This window comes from Dryobates pubescens, chromosome 2 (assembly GCF_014839835.1).
Source record: "Dryobates pubescens isolate bDryPub1 chromosome 2, bDryPub1.pri, whole genome shotgun sequence".
NCBI classification, from domain to species: Eukaryota; Metazoa; Chordata; class Aves; order Piciformes; family Picidae; genus Dryobates; species Dryobates pubescens.
Window position 1 is genome coordinate 45717726 of NC_071613.1, and position 13526 is coordinate 45731251.

At 41.7% G+C, this 13526-nt stretch overlaps 1 protein-coding gene across 1 annotated transcript in view; it reads right to left on the bottom strand.

Moving 5' to 3' along the window:
* The window catches only part of OSBPL11 (oxysterol binding protein like 11), a 52642-nt gene that overhangs the window by 14913 nt on the left and 24203 nt on the right, over positions 1–13526 (bottom strand). Inside the window, exons 3-6 of the mRNA XM_054176701.1 lie at positions 11955–12130; positions 11083–11162; positions 8325–8507; positions 3939–4140 (exon numbers count right to left, since the gene is read on the bottom strand). Of these exons, the coding sequence (XP_054032676.1) occupies positions 3939–4140; positions 8325–8507; positions 11083–11162; positions 11955–12130 (641 nt within the window). The remainder of the gene's footprint in view (positions 1–3938; positions 4141–8324; positions 8508–11082; positions 11163–11954; positions 12131–13526) is intronic.

Here is a 13526-nt window from a genome sequence, read left to right on the forward strand (position 1 = left end):
AAATAAAAAAAAAAAACCAACCAAACCACCCAACACTTATCAGCTTCTCAAACCCAGCTCAGTTCCAGACTGAAAAGAGCTAAGGCAGAAAGTTTTGTTGCTAGTATTTCCTCTGGAGAGGATATTTGTTTTTTCTTCAGCTGCAAACAAGGCAAGCACACCCTGCTGAATAAATAACAGTTGCTAAAAAACCAAAAACAAACAAACAAAACACCCCACCACCAGACACAAAACCTGCAGGGCTTGGAAAGCTATTACCCACTTGATGATTCCAGTGTCTCTAGTTACTCCCAGCTAATTTATCAGAACTGATCAGGTTCCTCATTAATAACACAAATGTTCCACTCTTTTTCAAAGGCTAATAAAAGGTACAGGCGACTCCAATCAGTTTTTTACTGAAGAATACACAAACTGACAATCCATCTTGGCTGGGTTGCAAACACAGAGATTATTAGAAAACTTCAATTTCTACCACTGCACAGCAGTTTCCTGTGCTTAGGAATCCACACCGAGGGTGTCTGTTGTCTCTTCCTATAGAATACATAATCCTTCATTTTCAGACCCCTGTTACCTGGAACTAGGTCACATCGTCAACCAGAACAAGCAGAGTAAGCTTAATTCAGATAAACAGCTGCACCTTCACCAGCCACAGTACTGGGGCAGGGGAAAAACCCAGGTTTACTAAATGGACAAGACAACATATTCTGCAACGAGGCAGCTCATCAAACCCATTACCCATGAATCCATTCCACAGTAAGACACAAGAGTCCCCCAGCAATTTAAGCTATTTAAACAGCAGTTTCAAAGACATAAAAAATGAGGTGCTCAGAATGTCACAGTCACACTGACCTTCTGGAAGAAGTTTTACTCATCTTTAAAACCTCTTCAGGATACCTGCTTTCTGAGCTGTAATTTTCAACACAATCATTGCTAAATGCATATTCTAGGCTGCATTTAATCCACACTCACTGCCTATTAGCTTGAATTTAACAAGCAGCTTCCCTTTTATACTCCCTATCAGCTAGTTCTAAAATAAATTTATGTAATGCATCTTCTGAAATTTTCACTGTTAAAATTCCAAGAGGTTTTAAGCAATTTGATGCTGCCAGTTGTGTTTTAATCTTTGAGTGGACAGGATAACACCTTAACACTTCTCTTTCACTGGAACATCACATTCAGACCTGCCCTGAATAGAATAAACCAGGTTGGAAGAGACCTTTGAGATCATCACGTCCAACCCATCATCCAACACCATCTAATCAACTAAACCATGCAACCAAGCAGCCCATCAAGTACCCTCCTAAACACCTCCAGTGATGGCAACTCCACTACCTCCCTGGGCAGCCCATTCCAATGGGCAATCACTCTCTCTATGAAGAATTTCTTCCTAACATCCAGTCTAAACCTTATCTGGCACAGCTTGAGACTGTGTCCTCTTGTTCTGGTGCTGGTTGCCTGGGAGAAGAGACCAGCCCCCACCTGTCGACAACCTCCCTTCAGGTAGTTGTAGAGAGCAATAAGGTCACCCCTGAGCCTCCTCTTCTCCAGGCTAAGCAACCCCAGCTCCCTCAGTCTCTCCTCATAGGGCTTGTGTTCCAAACCCCTCACCAAGGTCTCCCCTGAGCCTCCTCTTCTCCAGATTTGGACATCTCCATGCTATGTTTTTAGACTTGGTCATTAACAGTCATATACCAACTGAACAGCAGTCAGATGAATTGAGCATTTCCTTGCACAGCTTAAAAAATTAAACAACAAAAACAATAAAAAACCAAAACAATAAAAAAATTAAACAACAAAACAATAAAAAAAAAGAAAAATCAAAACCCCTATCATCATCTGAAGTGATTACAGTGATGCTCAGTGGACCCTTCTTGCTTCCCCAGATACAATAATGAGCCAAGACAAACACCTTAGTACACACACACAAAAAAAAGCCAAAACAAAAAGACTTCCACTGTGCACATTCCACAGTTATGCATCAATAGTTTAAAAATATTCACAGGGAATAGAAGAGTTCTTTCATTGGGCTTAGCTTCAAAGTTCAGACCAGGATTTGGAGAGGTGTCATGCAGTTTTTAGCTTTTAAAAGGAAACTTTGAACAGAAAGTAAATTCATCCTTTTCACATATTCTCTTTTAAAGCCTGTGATTTAAGAATCACAAAGTATTTTTATAGAGTTTTAACACTTCTATACAACACTTTTTTTTTTTTCCATCTTAGAAGCTAAACTAATTATGGCTCTGAAATAATATGCACTGGCAAAGCAAGTACCAAAAATATGACAGGAACACGGGAAAAAGATAAGGTAAGAGACAACTAAGGAGTGTACTTTGTTACATACTTATCATATCTGTTGTGCAAGAGAAGCATCTGAGAATCCTCAAAAGCTTTTTTGCTCACAAAAACCCACAAAGTAAACACATGGGGCGGGGGGGGGGGGAGGGGAAAATCACAGTAAGATGCAAAAGAATTTACAAACAGGAAACACCACGTTCAGTTCCACGCACTGCACATCAACTAGGTGGAACAATTCTGGTAAACACCTGCTTGCATAGAAGTGATCCATTGCACAGACACAGCAACATATTTTTCTGCTGTCTGTGAATGCATGTTATTCCCCACCCATCACAAGTAGGGTTTGGAGTTTCTTGTTGGTTTTTTGGGTTTGTTTGTTTATTTGTTTTACTGGCAGGGTGGGGTGGGTGGGTGGGTGGGGTATTTTTTGTTTCTTTGTTGGTTTGGTTTTGTTTCAGGAGGAAGTTGTGGGGCAAAAGAATACATAGAATAAACCAGGTTGTAAGAGACCTTCAAGATCATCGCCTCCAACCCATCAACCAATCCAACACCACCTAAACAACAAGGGGTGTTTATGAAAAGAGGTTTGGTTTTTTTTCCTCCTTTTTTTGAATCTGTAACTGATCTACAAGTCTGGTCTGACCTCAGAACAGAATGCAACACTCATTTTCATTCATATTTGAGATGAGGATGTTAACTCAAAATAAGAATACTAAGATACAAACACCATTAAAAATAATCCTAGAATAGAATAGAATAGACCAGACCAGGTTGGAAGAGACCCTCAAGATCATCGTGTCCAACCCATCAACCAATCCAACCCACCTAAACAACAAAACCATGGCACCAAGCACCCCATCAAGTCTCCTCCTGAATACCTCCAATGATGGTGACTCCACCACCTCCCCAGGCAGCCCATTCCAATGGCCAATCACTCTCTCTGTATAGAACTTCTTCCTAACATCCAGCCTAAACCTCCCCTGGTGCAGCCTGAGACTGTGTCCTCTTGTTCTGGTGCTGGCTGCCTGGGAGAAGAGACCAACATCTGCCTGTCTACAACCTCCCTTCAGGTAGTTGTAGAGAGCAATAAGGTCCCCCCTGAGTCTCCTCTTCTCCAGACTAAGCAACCCCAGCTCCCTCCTTTTAATGCTTCACTAGAAATGAAAGTTATACACACATAAATGCTTTTAATAGGTATTTAGTGTGCAAAACAGTCAGAAAAGCATGACATTTGACAGAGTTGTACTGGACACCACATATACTAAAACCTACAATCATGTAAAATTTCCCTTCTACTGTTACTGCTCCTGAGCAGCCAGTTACATCCCAAAGGCAGACTACTTCTTGTGGTGCCTTATGTACTTCATTCTGTGGTGAGATTCTTTACAACAATTAGATGTTCCATTTATGCAGCTGCTTATTGACAGAATAAATTACTTAAAAAAAAAAAAAAAAAGATTAAAAATACAATATACATGGAGTTCTAGCTGACACCACCAAGCTGGACTCTGGAAAACCTCACAAGAACTAGGCCCCTGGCAGTTTTACCTGCCCACGTGAAACTGAATTTAGTGGAACAAGTGTTTTTGCAACTCGAAAAGGATTGTTGTAGAGTTCTGCTCTTTGTGAGTGTCTATACCCACCTGCTGGTAAGGATCCCTTTTGTTGAGAAGCATGTTGTAACTGGAGAATGTGGAAACAGTCATTTAAGCAGTTCATCGTTGCCATGGAAGTTGCTTTGAGCATTAATAGGTCTTGATCCAAGGATGTAAGGTGACCGGAGACAGGCAGGCATTCTATGCTCCTGATCAAGTCTCTCTGCTGGCCCTCAGCCTGAGACATCATCTGTCACACAGAACAGTCATTTATCAGGTGATGGAAGCATGTTGTGTGATACATGTTGAACTGTGTACACAGAGGAACTCAAATGGTTCTTTAACAACAATAAAACTACAAGGTAATAGATGAACGTAAAGTTAACTACTTTTTTTCCTTGATGCAGCTAGTAAAGAGTCATTAAATGCATGATGAAATTCCCATGGCAGACTTATTAACAAGCAGAAGAAATTAAAAAAAAACAACAACCAAAAGAGAGGAATTTGAACATGATACTTGGTACAGTAAATATCAAATACTTTCCTGCCTGACTGACAGGAATAGGGGGTGGGAAACCACACACACATACGCTGTGTGAGGAGTAATTAAAGCCCTGGGGTTTGCACAGCTTAGAATAGGTTCTATGGGGTACTGTCCATGGGCATGAAGATATTTTCACTCCCCCCAAGAAGAGATCCAGCACTTTAAGGGGGAAAAGCCTGTATATCACTCAGTTGGGCTGAAACCATACAGGATTCTCGTCTTGTACTGCCATCATTCTTAGGATCACAATTCTCACTGCTTACTTTGCAGAGAGGGATGAAAAAAACCCAAGATTTTCACCTTCATTATGTGTTCAAATTACAACTCTCCCACTGTCACTGTGCCTTTGCTCTCCCCTAAGCTCCTTTCCTCCTTCACATAGAGCTGTGCACCCCTACATCACAGAACCTGCAACAGTGGATTTGCCTGCAAGAGGTATAGCAGCAAAGCACACCAGCCATTCAGCAGCACACTAAGGTCTTCCAAAAAGCTACAGACTTTCCTCTTTGCACTCACAGAAACAAAAGAGTGTCTGATTTTGAGTTGCATTAAATAAAGTCTTTAGCCCAGCAACGCACTTAAGCACATGTTTAACTAAATTGCTTTATGTCACTTGCTTTAGCTTCTTCATTCACCAATTCTAGCAATATCTTACTGATTTATTGGGGTTGTTTTCAGTACCTTTGCCAGAAATCTCTTCCAGGAACTACTTTTAAAGTTTTGTGCAATAAATACTTAAGCAATATGTATTCATCCAAGTGCATGGCATGTGGTATTGAGAACACTTTAGGGCTTGGCTACATAGCATGCCATGGCGTGAATTAACAGAGCAGTGGCTCTTCGGAAGCGAAGCCTTCACATGTCCCATGGGCAACAGGGCAGAAAGCTGGCAAAATACTTAAGTCATGAAGCCTTGCCTATGCAAACACACCATCCACTAGCAGAACACATGTCATACTTACCATGTTTAGGACTAGAAAAAAATCTTTGGGTGTAAGGTTTTTTTGTCCTAATAACTCTGCAAAATTCTGAATTAAAAGAAAGCATACACCAAAAAACACCCTCCAAAACCTCAACCAACCAAAGCAGACACAGAAAATTAGTGGACAAACCACCACAATCCTTCTAGTGATCTTTATTCTTAATAATTTATTATGTGATAGCACCCAAGCACCTGAGTGCAGGATCAGGCCAAACAGCAGGACAAGCCATGCTCTACTCAGCACTGAAGTTCAAACAGGCCAATGTTCCCTTCCAAAGAACACACTCTGAACAGTCCTTAGTTTTTCCTGCTTATATATTCAGCTTTGTAAAAGAAAAAAAAAAATAAACAAGAAAACAAATAGGGCCTGGGGAGGAAAAAGCACTACAAGCTCAAAAAAATCTATCAGAAGTACACAGGCTGCAGCTCTCAATTTGCAAACCCATGCGCTTGCACTCAGTGCAAGTAAGCATAAAGATCTTCTGCTCTGCAAGGTATTCAAGTCAGCAGTATCACATGTGATCAGCCAGAAACAAGAGGAAGTAGAAGGCAAAGGGTCTGACAGAAGACTCAGCTATAGTACAGTTCACAGGAAAAACCAAAAATGGTAACTGTGCAGCAGATCCTTTAGAGGGTTATCTGTTCTTCCCACAGCTTCTCAAATTGAATTTTTAACTACTGAAACTCTATCGTGCTCAAATGCAACAGGCATGCACCTGCTCATTAAGTATTTTAACAATATCTGAAAAAAAAAAAACCACAACTCAAAAATTCAGAAGCATTTTGTCTTCAAAAAGGCAAACTAACTTTGCCATTCAGAAAAGTTACCATTACGGAGGGTTATTCATCTGTACAGGACAGAAATTTGAGCTGGTAATAATCATGCTGCATCACTAAACCTGGTAACAGTCATGACAGAACATGAATAGTTTTCTGTGCTCTTTGCAATGCTAAGAAAAATCATTCCACCTTACTACCCACCCAGTGAGAATCCCAATTAAAGGATGCAAGCCACTGCTTCAGTGCTCCAGCTCACAGTCTCCTCTTTCCTCCCTCAAATTCTGAATGCCATATTGCCATTTGAAAAGTCAAAAAGGCATTTCTGAAAGAATGCCTCACTTCAAAGGTAGCTTCTCAGACATCAAAATACAATAGATTTTATAGAAAGACTGCCAGAAGAGCTATTAGCACAAATTCTTTAGATATTAATACCATATTCTATATTGTTGCTGTTCTCATGTAATACATAGGAAAGTGCCAATAGTATCTAAGTTCACCATATGTTGCAACTGTTGTACCACATTAGTAGGAAGTTTATCACAAAGGAGAGGTAACTTGATGAACCAAACAGAAAAGGAACTGCCTATAAAGCATCAGTGTTAAAAGTTTATTTGGAAGACAAACCTCTCTTTCAGAAGATAAAGCAGATGAACCAGCTCATTAAAAAAAACCCCAGAAGCCACAGGAATGCCAGCTTATTTTCCTGGGTGCCTGACAGGACTTCACATCTTTGTATTGGTACTATAGGAGACTTTACTGCTATTACAAAATGTAAGCAGGATGGCAGCAGTTACCCTTTTGCAAGGCATCTGCAAGAACAGTCTGCTGTGGACAGAGATTGACAGATTCTAAAGTCTAAAGAGGCTGTCACCTTGTCTAACCTACCGAAAATTACACCACAGCACATCAAGGAACAATGATGATGGCAGCATACAAAAACGGGGAAAGTACTTTTAATACCCAGCTTCCCACTGATGAGCTCACCAAAATGCTCAGCCATATATTTTAAGCTTAATGATGCCCACAGAACAGAGTGCTCTCCTGTCCCAGTTTGTCTAAGTTCAGTTTAACTATTCATATTCCTTGATCCTTATTTGCTAAATTTAAAAGCCCTGCACTAGAAACTCATTTTTGTCAATAAATGTACCACCCTGCATTAATTATACTAACATTAAAATACTCAATGTCAATACTACTACTAAGTAACATAGATTTGCAATACACCAAATTTTAAGTATTATCTTTAGATTTGCAATATCTACCCTGTAAATATCAGAATCATAGAATTGTTAGGGTTGGAAGGGAGCTCAGGGATCATTTAGTTCCAACCCCCCTGCCATGGGCAGGAACTCCTCACACTAGATCAGGTTGCTCAGAGCCACATCCAGCCTGACCTTAAAAACCTCCAGGGATGGGGCTTCTACCACCTCCCTGGGCAACCTGTTCCAGTGTCTCCCCGCCCTCATGGTGAACAACTTCTTCCTATTCACCAGTTAAATCAACTAGTAGTCAAACAATCCTGTCAGTCAAGATGGAAAGGCAATTATTTGTGGTTTGTTTTTTTTTCCCAAAATGCACTACACCTGAGTGCATAGAAAAAAGAGGGGAGAAAAAAAAAATCTGAATTGCTCTTTTTGTTTTGCTCTCTTTTCAGACACATCCATCCCTAGGCAATTTGTCCACATGAAGTAGTGCAACAGCTAGTGGTATCAGTATTCTTAAACATCAATCATGATCATTTTCTCCTTAGGAGACACAAATACAGCTTTGACAATTCTTCTACTGTTTGACATGGGAAGAAAGCAATGCATGATATAACAGTATGATAGTATGGGATTGTTATAACTCCCTAAGGATAGTCCATTGCCACACATAGCACTAGGACTTGCAAGGATGAGAAAGTTCAATCCTGAGCATCAGGATATTATTGCAGAGCACAAAAGTCATAGAATATACACAAGATACAGTCAGGCAAGGTAAGTTACTTATCCTCATACAGATAAGCAACAGCAGTTCAGGACACACTACTGACAACATAGCCAACTAAGAATAGCAGGTTCCTCCACAGTCCTATAAATAATATCACAGCTCTGCAGAAAGATTTAAAGATAATTTAAGGCATACAAACCTCTCTAACATCTACAAGATGATCTGGTTGCATAATAGGTACTCTTTTTCCAGTTGGCAACCTGTGATGCCCAACGTTGAAAAAAGAAACTGCATTCTGACTGGGTCTTCTTTGCACACCAGGAGAGTTGGCACTTCCTTGGGATGCAAGAGAGAAGCTGCGAGATTTCAGAGGAGGGTTGTTCTAGTGAATAGATAAGCATATTGAGAAACATTTATAATCATTTCCTAATAACCAGCAAATATTTGAAAGATACAGCAGAACAGTTTAAGTCTTCACTTTGTACTGAGCAAGGACAGATGACAAAGACCTAATAATGTACTAGTAGCAACTGCTACATAAATATTTTGCACTATTTGCTAACACGGTTGCCCTGTTTTATAGCTTAATTATGAACAATCTGTGAAATGAGATTGATCAATATGTATGACTTCTCTGACTTGAAAATTAGCCCTTGATCTGCAACAGCACTAGAAATTACTCCTAACAGATCCAGCAAGGACAGAACACATATTTAAGAGGATGCTTAGAGCTTTGTCTTACAACAAGTCAGCTACAAGATGTTGATTTTACCTTCAAAGTAAGAGTTTATTCAAGTATCAGAATAGGTTTTGGGGTAATCAGGATGTTCTATAAAACACACCATGTTCACAGACAGCACAGGGCTAGCAAACATAGTTAGCAGAAGAAGCAACAACCCTCAGATACAGTGTTGAAGATTTGTTTCTCAAACATGGGTTTTTGTGAAAGAGGAAAAGTGAAAGAGAGAGAGAGAGAGGAAAAGTGAAAGAGAGAGAGAGAGAGGAAAAGCGAAAGAGAGAGAGAGAGAGGAAAAGCGAAAGAGAGAGAGAGAGAGGAAAAGCGAAAGAGAGAGAGAGAGAGGAAAAGCGAACGAGAGAGAGAGGAAAAGCGAACGAGAGAGAGAGAGAGGAAAAGCGAACGAGAGAGAGAGAGAGGAAAAGCGAACGAGAGAGAGAGAGAGGAAAAGCGAACGAGAGAGAGAGAGAGGAAAAGCGAACGAGAGAGAGAGAGAGGAAAAGCGAACGAGAGAGAGAGAGGAAAAGCGAACGAGAGAGAGAGAGGAAAAGCGAACGAGAGAGAGAGAGAGGAAAAGCGAACGAGAGAGAGAGAGAGAGGAAAAGCGAACGAGAGAGAGAGAGAGGAAAAGCGAACGAGAGAGAGAGAGAGGAAAAGCGAACGAGAGAGAGAGAGAGGAAAAGCGAACGAGAGAGAGAGAGAGGAAAAGCGAACGAGAGAGAGAGAGGGGAAAAGCGAACGAGAGAGAGAGAGGGGAAAAGCGAACGAGAGAGAGAGAGGGGAAAAGCGAACGAGAGAGAGAGCGGGGAAAAGCGAACGAGAGAGAGAGCGGGGAAAAGCGAACGAGAGAGCGGGGAAAAGCGAACGAGAGAGCGGGGAAAAGCGAACGAGAGAGAGAGCGGGGAAAAGCGAACGAGAGAGAGAGCGGGGAAAAGCGAACGAGAGAGAGAGCGGGGAAAAGCGAACGAGAGAGAGAGCGGGGAAAAGCGAACGAGAGAGAGAGCGGGGAAAAGCGAACGAGAGAGAGAGCGGGGAAAAGCGAACGAGAGAGAGAGCGGGGAAAAGCGAACGAGAGAGAGAGCGGGGAAAAGCGAACGAGAGAGAGAGCGGGGAAAAGCGAACGAGAGAGAGAGCGGGGAAAAGCGAACGAGAGAGAGAGCGGGGAAAAGCGAACGAGAGAGAGAGCGGGGAAAAGCGAACGAGAGAGAGAGCGGGGAAAAGCGAACGAGAGAGAGAGCGGGGAAAAGCGAACGAGAGAGAGAGCGGGGAAAAGCGAACGAGAGAGAGAGCGGGGAAAAGCGAACGAGAGAGAGAGCGGGGAAAAGCGAACGAGAGAGAGAGCGGGGAAAAGCGAACGAGAGAGAGAGCGGGGAAAAGCGAACGAGAGAGAGAGCGGGGAAAAGCGAACGAGAGAGAGAGAGAGAGGAAAAGCGAACGAGAGAGAGAGAGAGGAAAAGCGAACGAGAGAGAGAGAGAGGAAAAGCGAACGAGAGAGAGAGAGAGGAAAAGCGAACGAGAGAGAGAGAGAGGAAAAGCGAACGAGAGAGAGAGAGGAAAAGCGAACGAGAGAGAGAGAGAGGAAAAGCGAACGAGAGAGAGAGAGAGGAAAAGCGAACGAGAGAGAGAGAGAGGAAAAGCGAACGAGAGAGAGAGAGAGGAAAAGCGAACGAGAGAGAGAGAGAGGAAAAGCGAACGAGAGAGAGAGAGAGGAAAAGCGAACGAGAGAGAGAGCGAGGAAAAGCGAACGAGAGAGAGAGCGAGGAAAAGCGAACGAGAGAGAGAGCGAGGAAAAGCGAAAGAGAGAGAGAGCGAGGAAAAGTGAAAGAGAGAGAGAGCGAGGAAAAGTGAAAGAGAGAGAGAGCGAGGAAAAGTGAAAGAGAGAGAGAGCGAGGAAAAGTGAAAGAGAGAGAGAGCGAGGAAAAGTGAAAGAGAGAGAGAGCTTCAGTAACACTAAAGATTTACTTCCTTATCCACTGAAAAAAAAAAACAAAAAAGGCAAACCCAATCTGGGCAAATGGACTTCACTTTGTTTCATTCTTGAAGCATATTTCTATGACAAGTCAGCTACTAATCAGAAAAATATTTCCTGACTTAAGTTTCAAGCTGAATCACACCCCCCTTTGTAGTATTTGTCTTAAGACAGCAGGACAGCTGTATTTGCAACCACCTCTTCCACCAGCCTAAATCACTTTTGCCCATGAAAACACCAGCCATACAGTACCTTTCCAATGGCTTCCGTGTGATGCTGTGTGCATATCTGTAGCCTGCTAACCCAGTGTTGTCGTTCTTTAGCATCAGTAGCTAATAAAAGCAAACCAAAAGTATTATGTAAGTGAAAACATTTCAAAGTGTGGGCAACAAAAGACTGCTTAGATCTTTAAAACAGTCACAGTACTTCAACAGCAGAAAGCAATTTATTATATTTTCTTAAATCTAAAACTTTTTAAGCAGGGATTAACTTTAATTCATTGTGACATTGAATTCATCATAAATGACATGCACTTTTTCTTTCCCCTTTTGGTTTCCTTTTCTGTTTTGCAACACAAAAAATCACATCAGCTAACAAGAGCTCCCCTCACATATTTTAATCTAAAAATGTGTCACATTCTCCTGGAGTAAGTGTAAGGTACTCTGAATTGGAGAACAACAGCAAGTCTTCAAAGAAAGAAACACTTGAAGATATCAGCTCAGAATTCCATAGCCTACAAAATCAGAGAATGGCTTCTATAAGCACCACAAAAAGGCTAACACACTGAACATTAGGAACAATGCAATTCTCTACAAGCACCATGTTACCTACAATGATTTTAAAAACTGATTTAGTACCGTTTAAAGACACTATTCATAAAGATTAAAACCCATTCTACACATCTGAAATCCATAGTCTTCTGAAAGGCATCAAATCCAAAGAGTATGGAACTACCCACAACTGAAGAGTGGGGTGAACGAGTCACGTACAATTCTCATTGCAGCAGCCTGCCGAACAAGCTCTCTCGCTTTGGCCGCGCAGCCAAGCCCTGCGGAGCAGCCACAGGTGAGAGCCAGGAGTGTCCTCTAGTGGAAGAATCCCCTGCCCAAGAATACAGGTCCTACCTCTCAGTTTATACTGCTCCCCGCTGGCACCATTGACTGTAAAGGTATGAGAGTCTTCATCACTGGGTGAAATCACAGCTCCAGCAAGCTGCAGGGTGCCCCTGGGCTTTAGATGTCTAGATTGCTCATTCACAAAGTACTCCAGCAGGCCAGCATCATTGTTTAAAACAAAAAATCTGCAATGATAACAAAACAAATACAGTAAATAAAACCAGCTCACGCTTTTCCTTTCTTTTTTATTTGGGGGGAGAGGGGGAATTTTCTTTTGTTTATCTGGAGGGTTTTGGGGTTGTTTTGATTTTAGGGGTTTTTTGTTGCTATGGCGAGTGGGCAGTGGTACCGTAAGTCAAGATGTTTGTTACAACTTGGCACAGATGGGCCAGTACAAGCCCAAATATGTGAGTTACATCCCTAAGAAGACTGCACAAAATTTAAGTGCTTAATTTTTCTCAGATACCACAGATTGCACAACAGAATAGCATGCCCACAGAAGAGTGCTATTGCAAGACACTGGGAATCCAAATAATCTCTAAGGCTTAATCTACATAAATTAAGCCCCACATATACAACAGTTGAGATACAAAACTGTGAATCTGAAGCAACATCCAATTTACATAAAATGAAGTGGACATCATGCTTCAACTATTCTACTGAGTTTAACAATAAGTGTATTGAGACAAGCCACTGCATGCCAGTAGCCGCACAAGAATTTGGCCGCTGTGGTATGCTAAGCAGTTGTCTCTTCAATATGAATTTGGTTGCACTGTGCTGCTCTGGAAACAGCATCAACCAAGAAGTCCAACCAGAGAGTTTCACCTGTCAAACAAAAGTGAATCATTCCAGGGGAGAGAGACAATCCTGGAGAACTAAAAGCTTGAGTTTGAATTTTCAGTAAAGAAGTCTTAATTTGTTCTTAAAAGTTGTGGCATGATTTTGGCATTAAAAGAATGGAATGGAATGGAATGGAATGGAATGGAATGGAATGGAATGGAATGGAATGGAATGGACCAGGTTGGAAGGGACCTTCGAGATCATTGTGTCCAACCCATCATCTAACTCCATCTAATCAACTAAACCATGGCACCAAGCACCCCATCAAGTCTCCTCCTAAACACCTCCAGTGAAGGCTAAAAACTCAGCATAAAAAAAACCCAAAGGCAGTATTTTTAATGGAAAGGGAGAAAAATATTGATGTTGTATCTGCTTTTTACATATACAAGCACAGCTATAAGCCACCAAATGAGTTAACTGCTTCTTACTTCCTATCCTTTTCTTATTTGTGTCTTAATATAAATATTATTCATGTTAATACAAATATTGTTCATCATTAGCATAATGTAAAGCATAAGATGGTGAAACATGGGTTTGATGGGTGGACCACTAGATGGATGAAGAACTGGCTTGATGGCCGCACCCAAAGAGTGGCTGTCAATGGGTCCATGTCCCAGTGGAGGCCAGTGACAAGCAGAGTCCCTCAGGGGTCAGTCCTGCGACCAGTCTTGTTCAACATCTTTGTCAGTGGCATGGACAGTGGCATTGAGAGCACCTTCAGCAAGTTTGCTGATGACACCA